Source organism: Dreissena polymorpha, chromosome 12 (genome assembly GCF_020536995.1).
Source record: "Dreissena polymorpha isolate Duluth1 chromosome 12, UMN_Dpol_1.0, whole genome shotgun sequence".
Taxonomy (NCBI): Eukaryota; Metazoa; Mollusca; class Bivalvia; order Myida; family Dreissenidae; genus Dreissena; species Dreissena polymorpha.
In genome coordinates, this window is record NC_068366.1 from 72,232,717 (window position 1) to 72,245,909 (window position 13,193).

The window sequence follows — 13,193 nt, forward strand, 5'->3', positions numbered from 1 at the left end:
CTACCATTGTAGAACATCACTTCGTGTTGCAGATTTTAAGGATCTTACATTTCTGAATATTGAATATAGATGTAAACAATTGCGACTTAATCATGTATTTAAGATTTTTAACAATATAGCTCCCAGTTATATGCACAACAATTTCACTAAATGTAGTAATATCCATTCTTACGGGACTAGATCTAATGATAAGGGTGATTATCACGTACATCCAGTTGATACTTTTACTTCCAAATCTTTTTACCATAATGCAATAAAAGACTGGAATAACTTGCCAAAAAATATACGATGCACAAAGTCTAAGAATACGTTCAAAAAACTTGTTAAGAAACATTTATTAGAAGAAATAGAAAAAGTTGAGAAACAAATGTATCTGTATTATTAACTGTTTATCATTTGGTTTTAGATCTGTAAACCATAGTGTAATACATTTTTAAAATGTAAACTATATTGCTATACATTTTTAAACTGTAAACCATTTTGTAATACATTTTTAAACTGTGTTTATGCAATCCTGTCAAGTTCATCATCATTCGATGTGTTTTCGTATTTAAAAACAAGAATTATTTTATTAATACCATAATATGACATTGTGAGACCGTTGTCACTTTTTTCCATCATATATTACGAATTTATGATATAATATTACGTCACTCAGATCTAAATGTGACGGCTTTGGAACCCGTTGGAAATAAGTTTTGTACGATCTTTCGTCAAAACTTTACGGGTTATCCAGTGCACTTTTATATCTTTATTTCAATATAATTTAATTTTGACCAATAAATGTGATAAAGTGTTATAGAATATAAACCATATATATATATATATATATATATATTGGATTGTAGTATTATGGATTAGTATTATGTTATGTGCACAAATACAATTATTATTATTATTAAAGGTCAATTCCATTAAAGACCCTGGAATTTTCTGCAGACTAGATTTCCATTTATGTATATAGTAAAACTTTCTGATCGTTTCCGAACTATAACTTCGTTGGGCTTAATGTTATTTCAAAATGAATAAACACATGTCTGTATCATATTAAGACCATGTATCACGTGCACCATGGCGCTCACGTATGGGTGAAGAACACAGCGGACGCGTGTTGTCCGTGCATAATCGTCTTTGTGATAACAATACTCCACCATACTAGTATAAACCTAACTGATGATATGTACAGGAATGTAATGGTATAGTCCGTATAGCGTTTTTGTAAAAGTACGTTATCTTGACTGTTCAATTACAATATCATGCATACAATCATACGGGCAAAAGCCCGCGAAGCGGGCGTTGACCGTTCATAAATATGGAAATTTAGACCATAAAATTACATAAGAATACCATATAGGGATGCGTCTCAAAAAATATGCCACACGACATATATTTTCTCGATGCTATTTATGACCTTGAACAAATCAAAAACACTTTGACATATGCTAAATCACATGTAAATACATACCTCAGGAAAAATTATATCAATGACATCATAATTGTGAAGCGAATTGCACTAAATATTCTCGCATTATTTGTTTTTCTCCGCAACCGTTTCAGAATTAAGTCATTACTCAATTATCTCCCCTGAATGCTCTTCTTCATTGGGTATAAGCCGAAGACTGGTTCACTACATATAGTGACAGTCTTTACCAAACACAATTTAGGTGAACATAACCCGTCTTTAATATATTGCCGAATCTGAGATTTCTGTCGAATTTATTTGCTTTGATCTTTTCGATGTCTTATTGTTATTATTATCCAGACAAATCACAAACGCTTGTTAAAAAATTATTTGTTTTAAACATTATAGTTGGCATCTCTATTCTTCCAGTATTCTCGCGGTATTTCAATAACGACACCCTACTGTTTATTTGTCAGAATTTGTGACGCATTTTCCATTCGCTCTCAGAAAGAAGTTTTACGTGTGATCATGAGCAATATTCTGGTAAGTTGTCGTTGTTATCCACCAGAAACACATTTATTCACAAAATTTAAAGATATTCCAATGTAACTTTTAAGTCTTTTAGCTTTAATTTTTAACGTATTTACACCTCGTCTGCTCGCACTTTACCGATATCCCGAAAGGTTACATATCACTATAATTAGTTTAGGCCTAAAACCACAAAATCAGATACCGTTGGATTTTCGTACCACAATCTTATGTTAAAAATCTTCCAGATTCGAAATCAACAAAAAAACAAGACATTTATAAATGGTCTGCATTATTGATCATATTTTAAGATATTTGTTGGTTTTCCGTTTTTAGAAGCTGTTCTGCCAAGGCAAGAGCTGGGCATCATACAAGCCATTCTATCCAGCAAAACTGACAGTTTTGGTTTACAGAAATCAACAAAGGAGGGATTCCTGAACTATCAAAATTTCCAAGCTATACACACAGTTATTATCTGTGGTGATCTTTATTGGTTCTGTTTGTTTACTTGGATGGAACATGTGTGAACTTTTATAGAACTTTGAAAAGTCTATAATTTATATGTCTATCTTTAAACAAAAATCAGCTATGGTATAATAAGATCAGATGTGCAAACATTGTCAAAGGGTTGTTAAATTAACAATTTGAAGGCAATAATGCTGAAAAAATATGAAAGTTCCCATGCAAATTTTGTCTGTATATCGACAAGTGTCTGCCAATAAATGTCAAACTAGTAATACAAAACTTACCACAAGGATGTAAAAGCACTAAGTACCTGTGATCATTTTTTGTAAGATAGTGTAATTCTAAACAGTAGCAAATATCTTGTTTAGTAAATGCATAATGCAATTAATATGATTTCCGTTCTATTGTGTAATTAATAAATTGGTTGTCACTTGTTAATCTATGATAAATGTTTTACGGCTAGTACATAACCAGCAATGTTAATTTTGTAAAAGGTAATACAATAACACCACTTTGTAATTTCATATACGTAAATATTCTTGAAATGTAGGTTGATGACAGTGTTTTAGTTTTACTTTTCTAACAATTATTTTATGTGCAAATAAATGATGTGAAGTGTTTTGTATCTCCACACAATACCACATACCTTTTTATATATGTACTGTGTTATGTGTTATTTGAATGTTTAAATAAAAAAATATGGATGATATAACATGATGCATTCTAATATTTGCATTCAAATTGTAACTATAGAGCTAAGTGTATGCAGTTTAGACTGTGATTTTAGATTTGCTACAAAATGGCTAGTTTTTTAGTGGCGACAAAATTTAAACTATTCAACAATTGTTTTCGAAAGAAAATTAGAAACCTGCAAGATACCTGTATTTATTAAATATTTTAATTGCAAAACAAGTATGTTGTTATGCTGTTACACATAACTATACATTGATGACAAATAAGAAGACAATTAGTGGTGTTAACGTTTCCCAACAGTAGAAATCATTCTTCTGATGAAGTCAGTGATATACAGAAGAAAGCTCCAGGTATGGCTTTCAATACGTAGTGTGTGTTATTTGACAGTCTAAAACTTATTGGATTAAAAAAAATCCTGTCAAATTTGTCAATCAAAATTGATTTGAATCATCACATGATCTTGATTATGTTAAATCAGTGTACTGTATGCTAAATGCAACTGCTTTAGCAAGCTGTCAAGTTGAATTGAGACATTTGATGAAACAAAGTGTTTCCTGGGTAGGACCAGTACTAAGTGTCTATATGACGTACCATGACGTCGAAAGTCTACAAGACCTACTAGGTAGAACAAGAAATGTACTTCGACGTACAATTTTCACCGACCCTTGAGTGTTAGCTAATCAGAAGACACCTTACGTCTGTTGCTTTTAGAGATATTTGACATTGAACAATATTATTATTATTATTTATACCGAATTTTGCGACTATCGACCGCTTACTCATAGATATTGTGCGTATTTATTAAACATTATTATCATTATAATTTATACCAAATTTTGCGACTATCGACCGCTAACTCATAGATATTGTGCGTATTTATTGACCTGGCGTGGCGGAATTAACCTCTGACTTATGCAAGTTATGGTTATCACAAAATACGACCAACGGGGAGGTTATAATACATTATTTATCCCGTTCATGCTTGGTAACTGTTTGGTTACCGTTGGGAATTTCCTACACAGTAATGCGCTGGACGGTCGTGATACTCCGGCCCGCATGATCAATAAATACTCAAAATATGCTGAATAATTTTAATTTTGAAAAGGTAACAATTGAATCTTCTTCAAATTTGTATATGATCTATTTCAATGCATTAAATACTTGAAACTTCTATGTGTTGTTTTTTGCCATTATGATATTTTTATTCATTTTGTCCTCAATTAAAAAAGATATTTTAAACATTTATTATGAATAAATCTGAAGGAAAAGCGGCTCAAGAGACTAGTGTTTTGATTGGCTGTTCAGAAAATGTGTACGTAGAAGTACAAACATGTATGTCGAAGTACAAATTGTACTTTGACGTACAAACATATACTTCGAAGTGTATTTTATATTTATGTCGACGTACAATTATTGTTCTTCGACGTACATTTCTCTTTTTAACTTGTAGGTCTTCTTGACTTTCAACCAAAATGGTACGCCATAGTATGTCTTTAGGGTTATCTAAAGAATGCTCCCACTTAAGGGATCAATACAGAGACCTCCCAGTGACTAAGCGAGTTAGTAGACACCCCATCCACTATACCACAGACACCAAACCAGCTATAAATTCCTATGGCTAGAAAAAAATAATAAGATGCTAGATCTTTAAGCTTGGAACATGTAACTCGTTTTAAGATTGATTTTTTTGGATGCATTACTTAATTATTGCAACAATTATAATATTTTGAACACAATCATGTCCATATATTTATTAAAAAATACATGGTAATCAAAAAAAACTTAAAAAGCTTTTGCCCGTAAATTAGGTCGCACATATAATCATATTAATAGGTTTTGAAATAAATTGTTCTGAATAACCATAGTTCATGTGAAAATGTGTCGTGTGTAATAGCCATGGCGGTAGCTTCGTTGTCAAGGCCACATTGAACTAAAGTTTGTGGATAGTCCTTGTAAGGAAATATAATATTGTGACGGTCACTTCTATTTCTATTAACATTAGCAAAGTTTTTGTATCAATTCGAGTCGATATCTACACCTACCATACGTTACCATTTACATTGCAGCGATGTACAATGTAGATGTAGTAGATGTAGACATGGAGGCCGTTTTGACCCACATTATTTATGCGCTATTAACATTACCAATTAATTTTGTGTTTACGCCGCCTTAAAAAAAGAAAGTGGGAATTTGCGAAATAAATGCGTCAAACATTCACGTAGCTTGCAAATATTGGTTTTTTAAATAAAACATTCAAACATTGTATACAAAATATATTTTTTTTATAGAAATATATTTCAGTATGTCTCGGTTGTTAAAGATACTTAAAACTGTATCTCTAAATTAATTCGGGTAACCCATTTTCGGATATCTTTGGGATATTGCTTCAGAGTTAACACACAGTTTCAATATTTATTTTACAGATTTTTTCACAGACAAGGGTGTCAATCGTCCGGATTATTTCGGAAATCCAGATTTGAACCACCCAGGGTCGATTTTGAGATCAGCGTAAATCAGATTAGAATTTATTTTTTGAAGGGTGTGTGGGATGTTGTTCGAGTGGGCAATCATTTGAGAATGAATATTTTAATAGCTTCCTGGGCATTCTGGAAATGTGCCGTCTTTTTTTATTGTTGACTGGTTAGCGGCTGGCACAAACATTAACGGTAACAGATGAAACCTCATTGCTACTTTCCGAAAATCTTACACTTCTACCAAATGTTGCAAATGTCCCCCATCTTTAAATATTATTATTGATTATCAAAGTTAAGCACTGCAATGTCATATTGTATAACATGTTAATCAGTTGTTTTTTTCCTTCTTTAAGGGCGCCGAATTTCGGCCCTTTCCCCTAGACGTATTTTTTTGCCTCATAGTCATTGAGAGATTTTCACCAAAATAATATCTAAAAAAAATTATTTTTTTAAAACCCTTAAAGGGGCCTTTTCACAGATTTTGGCATTTTTTTAACTTATTCATTAAATGCTTTATATTGATAAATGTAAACATTGGATCGTAAAAGCTCCAGTAAAAAATCAAGAAAAAAATTTAAAAAAGGAAAAGAACATTGCCCGGAGCAGGTTTCGAACCAGTGACCCCTGGAGTCCTGAAGTAAAAACGCTTTAGCCTACTGAGCTATTCCGCCATGTACACATTCTTGACGTATTTTATACCTTATATAAGCAATCTTCGTAGTTTCACAAAATTTAACGACAAAAACAGAACTCTCCAAATTATTCAATCGTTTCGCGTTGCAACGCTTTATAATTTTTAGGTTTTAAAATCGTCAAAAGATGCATATAATGGCTATATTAGAGCATGGTTAATGTTCAGTATTACTGTTTCCTCACAAATATCATAACTAAAACGAAAACTTACGAATCTGAAACAACTTTTTTCAAATTTGTCAATTTACCAAAGCGTGAAAAGATCCCTTTAATAATAAAAATTAACCACATCCAGTAGATTATGAGATAATTGTTCACTTAGAAAAACCGTATGTATACAGTTATCAATTCGATTCGGTTTTTATGAATGAATTGGCAAAACACCGATGTCACCAATATCCACTGCGAAATGCAGTGAATCTTGGCTAATCACCACAAAATTTTGGAGAATCATCGCAAATATTATCTTGCTCTCGTGCGACGGGGGAGTGAAAAATCACCTAGATTTCATGTGATTTTTCACTCCCCCGTCGCACGAAAGCAAGATAATCTTTGCGATGATTCTCCACAATTTTGTGGTGATTAGCCGAGATTCACTGTAATTCGCAGTAAAAAATCAAACTGTCCACCATGACTCCACGAATTAAGCAAAAATCACCGGTCGCGTAGTGTAAGACTTTCCTTATTTTTCCACTTGAAAAAGGCCAGTCCCTTTCCCCAAAATCACATAAAACCCCCTGTGTTAACCTATTAAATACTAAAAAAATTGATTGCATATTTGCTATGTCACTGGTTACTGATTTTCATTTTCTACAGTTAAATGCAGTATCTTGTTATGTTTTCAGACAGTTGTTTTAAGAGACAGTATGGTTTGTTGATTTTAATTTATTTATGAATTTCTTTATAACATTTATATAAAATGGCAAATACACATTAAGTGTGAAGCATGGTTTTGTTCATAATATTTTGCAGTTGGCTCACTAGAAAGTGCAACTCAAAAGACTGTAAAGAGAACAATAAGCTAGGGCTCGGGGGCTCTGCCCTTGTACCTGGAGCTAGGTCTGAAACTCCGACTTAATGTTCTGGGATTTCCAATTAGGGACTATTGACACCCCTGTTACACATGAATTTGGAGATATAAAAACGCATTAAGTCACATAATACAATAAAGGGTATTTTTTATCTTATTTTGTCAATGGCTTTAAATAATTTAATTTTAAATATGTGTTTAATGTTTTTCTTTAAATATATACAGGTATGACTTTTATTGTAGATACAATAAGCATCAAAAATGAGTTTCTTTGGATCTACATCAAACAGTTTTGGGAACACAACATCTGGAAGCCTGTTTGGCACAACCCAAGCCAATACCAATTACAATGCCATGAAAGATATTGAGGTTTGTGACTCAAAAGTTGCCGGTACAGTATTTTTACAATATAACAAGTATTTGTGTGCTCTTACAAAGTGTGAGTTATGAAAAACAGCACTTGTCAGTCACTGAATGTGTTGTGAAGTTTTTGTACCAAACACATCTTACTCTGGTGACTGGATTTCACTCAAATTTTCCATAGCTGAATGTCCTTTAGTATTATAATATATTTAATAGAAGCAATGTTGGCTGCAACCAGGTTTGGAAGAATACTGGCACTCTGTCTTTTTTGTTCTAACCTGAGAACAGCGTGAGCTTTTGAGATAATCTTTTCACTGTCGTGTTGCAATGTTCCTCTGCATGTACATAAGTGTGTGAATCACAGACAAACAATTGGTAAATTCTAATAACAAAAAACAACAACCAATTAGTGCTGCAACAATACGCCAAAAACCGTATTGCAATATATTGTCAGTTAAAAAAAACGTATTGCAATACATGTATATCGCAATATATTGCTAACTTGTACCAAAATTATAACTTGCCAATTATCCGATAATCCCGAATATTCCAGTTTTAAAGCAAATTTTGGTAAATATTTACTATATGCCGGTAAATATGCTCAAGAATAACAAGACACACAATCATTTGCAACTTTTCTTAAGTATCAAATACATTTTGGCATTTAATTGTTACTATTTAAAGATGTGATGAAATAACGTCCAACCCAGGCATTTTTTTTCCACTGAACACGCGTAATTCACCTGACGTGATGTTCCCATTTTTATACGACACAAAATACACCCATACTTTCCATGCGACGTCCTACATGTCTGTTTAATTTTCGCGCGCTCTTTATTGAGACAAAGATAAAGCACTTTTTATTTGACGCCATATTTTTTTATTGTCACATTAGCATTAAAATTTTGAAGCGTCTTTCCGAAATTTGGATTACAAATTTAATAATGCTCAATTTAGAATCGAACGAAACATTTACAGCTGTGCGCAATTAATTCAACGATAATCTGTTCAAAAGCATCGAACGAATGCTCCGATGTAACAACGTTACTCTGTATAATATACTTTTCAGAATGCTATTTTAACGAAAAAAAAAATTACTCTGCTTATTTTGTTTACCTTGTTATCATTATTTTGGATGGCTTTTCTGGACGAAATGTGAATTAATTTTTGTAAAATTTTCGTACCGGTATGATGAAAATGGTATCGCAATACAATATGCAGATTGCGTATTGCGATATATACCGATATACCGGTATATTGTTGCAGCACTACAACCAATAATTGTACATGAAAAGCATATGAAAAATAATCCAAGAGAGTTGTCCATCTATATTACTATAACACATGTACCAATACAAATTTCAGTAAATAAATGCCTTCACTTCAATTTAAAATCCAGCTTATCAATGCTGCAAAACAGCTTATTCCTGGATAAAGCTAAATTATTAAGGAACTACATGTATTGACAGTGCTTGCATTTTGCAAGTACATCAGTTTTGTTTTATGCCTTTTTCTACGGAGCGTCTCTCTAATGCCAAGTTCCAAAATGGTTCCAGGTAAAAAGGTCAGGAGAACATTTTATGACACAAGCATCATAAAAGCTGCCCATCACCGTTCAGTTCCTTTGGGTCTCGGGTCACTAGTGCATTTGGAACCTTTGTTTCCAATGATTATGTAGTATTTAGATACCCAAACATTTTGTTTACTGAACTCCTCTTTAACTGCCTGAGAGGTTTTGCTCAAACTGTAACAGTTGAATGAACTTAATGGTAAGATGGATAAAGAAATTCGGCTGCAACAAATATTTGCACAAGTATAACCCTTTTCATTTCCACTAAAGAATATGTATGAAAATAAAAATGTACCGGTAGTGTTTTTTTTTAATGGCTGTTGTTTGAAGGGAAAGAATTGAAGCTCACTATATAAATCTGCAAAAGAATTTGAGGAAATATGTCCCTTTTGTCATTTGTACAAGTGTATGTTTTTATGAGCCGAATTCGGGAAAACTATGCTTTATGTATGTGTGTAAAGTGTCATCCCAGATTAACAATTTAACATGTGCAGTCTGCACTGGCTAGTCAGGGGCAATATTTTCCTCCCACACAAGATTTTTCTTTAAACTGAAAATCCTTAAAAACAGAAAGTGTTGTTTTAATTAAGCCAGTGGGGACTGAACAGGATAATCTTTCATGACACTTTATGCACATTTATTAAGCCCAGTGTTCCCGGAACCTTGCTTGTATACTTTCGTGAGTTTACAATTTATTTGTAACAGGTAACATCTCCCCCAGATGATAGCGTCAGCAGCCTCAAATTCAGTCCAGAGTCAATGGTGCAGTCAACATTTATTGTGGCTGGAAGCTGGGACAATAATGTAAGTAGATTTATTGTCACCACTGGATCCCATTTGAGCCTACGTTGTAGGGAGTTTTGAGCTCACCTGAGCGATAGCTCGGGTGAGCTATTGTGATCACTCACCGTCCAACGTCCGTCTGTCTGTCTGTCTGTAAACAATTTGTAAACATCTTCTTCTACTAAACCATTGAGCCAATTTCAACTAAATTTCATGTGGAGCATCCCTAGGTCATGGGACAAAAGAATTGTTAAAAAAAAATTTGATCACATAACCAAGATGGCCGCCATGACCATATATGGTAAAAACCTTAAAAAATCTTCTTGTCAGAAACCGCTCATCAGATTTTCAAAAAATTTCACAGGGATGACCTTTGAAGGCTCCCCTGAAAAATTTGTTCAAAGAAATTTGATTCGTCAAAAAACATGGCTGCAGGAGCTCGTTGAACTTTGCATGTTTATTCGTTTTTGCCTATTTTGTTAAAACTTTCAAAAATCTTCCACATTTTTTGTCCGATCCTTTCCAAATTTGCACAGTGTCTTTATATCAATGAGGACACGAACCCTACAAAAAATGAGCATTATTGGTCCATGAAGTACAGAATTACCTCCCCTTGAATTGAGAAAATGGTGTTTATGCAATAAAGTCCAAATTTTTCAACCAATTCTTTCCAAACTTGTAAGGATTTAGCATGGTTCAAACAAGGGAAACAACTACGGTTTATGCATGTTCTTTTTATTACAGATTTGCCTCCCTTTAATTCATTCAAAATCTCATTTTACAGCAGAGATTCCAAATCTGACCTGTAAATGAGCCCCATATTTACTGCCAGTGCTAGGTTACCTTTTCCCATTTGATCATTCTTAAGTATTGGTCTTGTAATGCTGCTACTGCTTCTGCTACTGCTACTACTACTACTACTACTACTACTACTACTACTACTGCTACTGCTACTACTACTACTACCACCACCACCACCACCACCACCACAACCACCACCACCCACCACCACCACCCACCACCACCACCACCACCACGTCTACTATTACTACTTCTACTACTACTGCCACTACTACTACTACTTTTACCACTACTACTACTACTACTACCACTACTACTACTACTACTACTTCTACTACTACTACTACTACTACTTCTACTACTACTACTACTACTTCTACTACTACTACTACAACTACTATTACTATTACTACTACTACTACTACTACTACTACTACTACTACTACACCACCACCACCACCACCACTACCACCACCACCATTCACAGTGACAAAAAACGTATTCACACAATGGCTGCTACTACAACTTATAGCCCATATAGGGGGGCATGCATGTTTTACAAACAGCCCTTGTTTCTATGGGATTTTAACCACAACTGTTCATGTTTATCTCCGACACATATTTTTAGGTCACCTGTCATGAAGTGACACGGTGAGCTTATGTGATCGTGTGATGTCCGGCGTCCGTTGTGCGTGCCTGCGTGTGTCCGTGCGTCCGTCCGTCAACAATTTGTTTGTGTAGACAGTAGAGGTCACAGTTTGCATCCAATCTTGATGAAATTTGGTCAAAATGTTTATCTTGATGAAATCCGGTTTGGGATTGTATTTGGGTCATCTGGGGTCAAAAACAAGGTCACTAGGTCAAATAATAGATCAACCTTCTGTAGACAATAGAGGTCACAGTTTTCATCCAATCTTTATGAAATTTGGTCAGAATGTTTATCTTGATGAAATCTGGGTTGGGATTTTATTTGGGTCATCTGGGGTCAAAAACTAGGTCACTAGGTCAAATAATAGAAAAACCTTGTGTAGACATTAGAGATCACAGTTTTCATCCAACCTTTATGAAATTTGGTCAGAATTCTTGATGAAATCTGGGTGGGATTGTATTTGGGTCATCTGAGGTAAAAATCTAGGTCAAATGAATAGAAAAACCTTGTGTTGACAATAGAGGTCACAGTTTTCATCCAATATTTATGAACTGTGGTCAGAATGTTTATCTTGATGAAATCTGGATTGGGATTGTATTTGGGTCATCTAGAGTCAGGAACTAGGTCACTAGGTCAAATCATATAAAAACATTGTGTAGACAATAGAGGTCATAGTTTTCATCTGATCTTAATGAGTCAGGTGAGCGATTCAGGGCCATCATGGCCCTCTTGTTTAAATTTACTGATGATCAGTGATAAATTGAAAATGATTTGCTAAAATATTCTTAGTGTTTTTCCCAGGAGGGCAAAAGGGCATGGTGCGTTACATTCAAAATGAGCATTTTAACACGCAGTTTAGAAAAAAAAGGGCAAAACTTTCCAAGAATATCTGGTTTTGGGAGAAACATTTAATCGCATCAGAGGCAGTTGCAAAAACATAAAAACTTAAATAAGCACATTTAATGGTAATTTATGTATTTAACTTACTTTAATAAATATATTTACCTTGCAATGTTTTCCATTTGAGTTCCATTCTGTTTCAGTAAACTGTACAGCATGACAAACATAATAAAGCAATATATGCATATGAATCTGATTATACACATTTCCATTAACATATAATCGAAACCATGTTTGTCTCATCTCATTTTCTAATGATAATCTTGTCAGATGTGTTAACTCTGCGAGTAAATTGAACGCTAATTTGCAAACACTCTCTTCCGTGGCATACATCCATTGAGTAAATATGTTGTTTCTATCTTAAACATTTTATGCATTGTTGATTATCCCAGGCATAATTTTCATTAATCCCTTCAAAATGTATGATCTCCATTGCTAATTCTATCATTATTTGCCATTTTTGCAGAAAGTCACAATTTATTTTCTGTATTGTCCGCCATCTTGTCAAAATGATGTAAGCGACATGTGACTTAGCAAACGTAAAATCGTATATGTCCACCTAATTTGCAATTCGCATTTTGTTTAATTAGTATACGATACAATAATTTTTTCAATTATTAATTATCTAAATTACCATAACGATAAAGTTAGAACTTGTTATTTTTAGCTCACCTGAGCACAACCTGCTCATGGTGAGCTTTTGTGATCGCATTTTGTCCGTTGTCCGTTGTGCTGCTTCAACATTTGCCTAGTTAACTCTCTAGAGGCCACATTTATTGTCCAATCTTCATGAAATTTGGTCAGAAGATTGGTTTTAATGATATCTTGGATGAGTTAGAAAA

The 13,193-nt window shown here is 33.7% G+C and overlaps 1 protein-coding gene across 1 annotated transcript in view; it reads left to right on the forward strand.

Annotated features, from left to right (window-relative positions):
- Nucleotides 1-5,225: 5,225 nt before the first annotated feature.
- Nucleotides 5,226-13,193, forward strand: part of LOC127853593 (mRNA export factor-like) — a 42,273-nt gene continuing 34,305 nt past the window's right edge. The window contains exons 1-3 of the mRNA XM_052388256.1: nt 5,226-5,306; nt 7,529-7,654; nt 9,924-10,022. Coding sequence (XP_052244216.1) covers nt 7,547-7,654; nt 9,924-10,022 — 207 coding nt within the window. The 5' untranslated portion in view covers nt 5,226-5,306; nt 7,529-7,546. The remainder of the gene's footprint in view (nt 5,307-7,528; nt 7,655-9,923; nt 10,023-13,193) is intronic.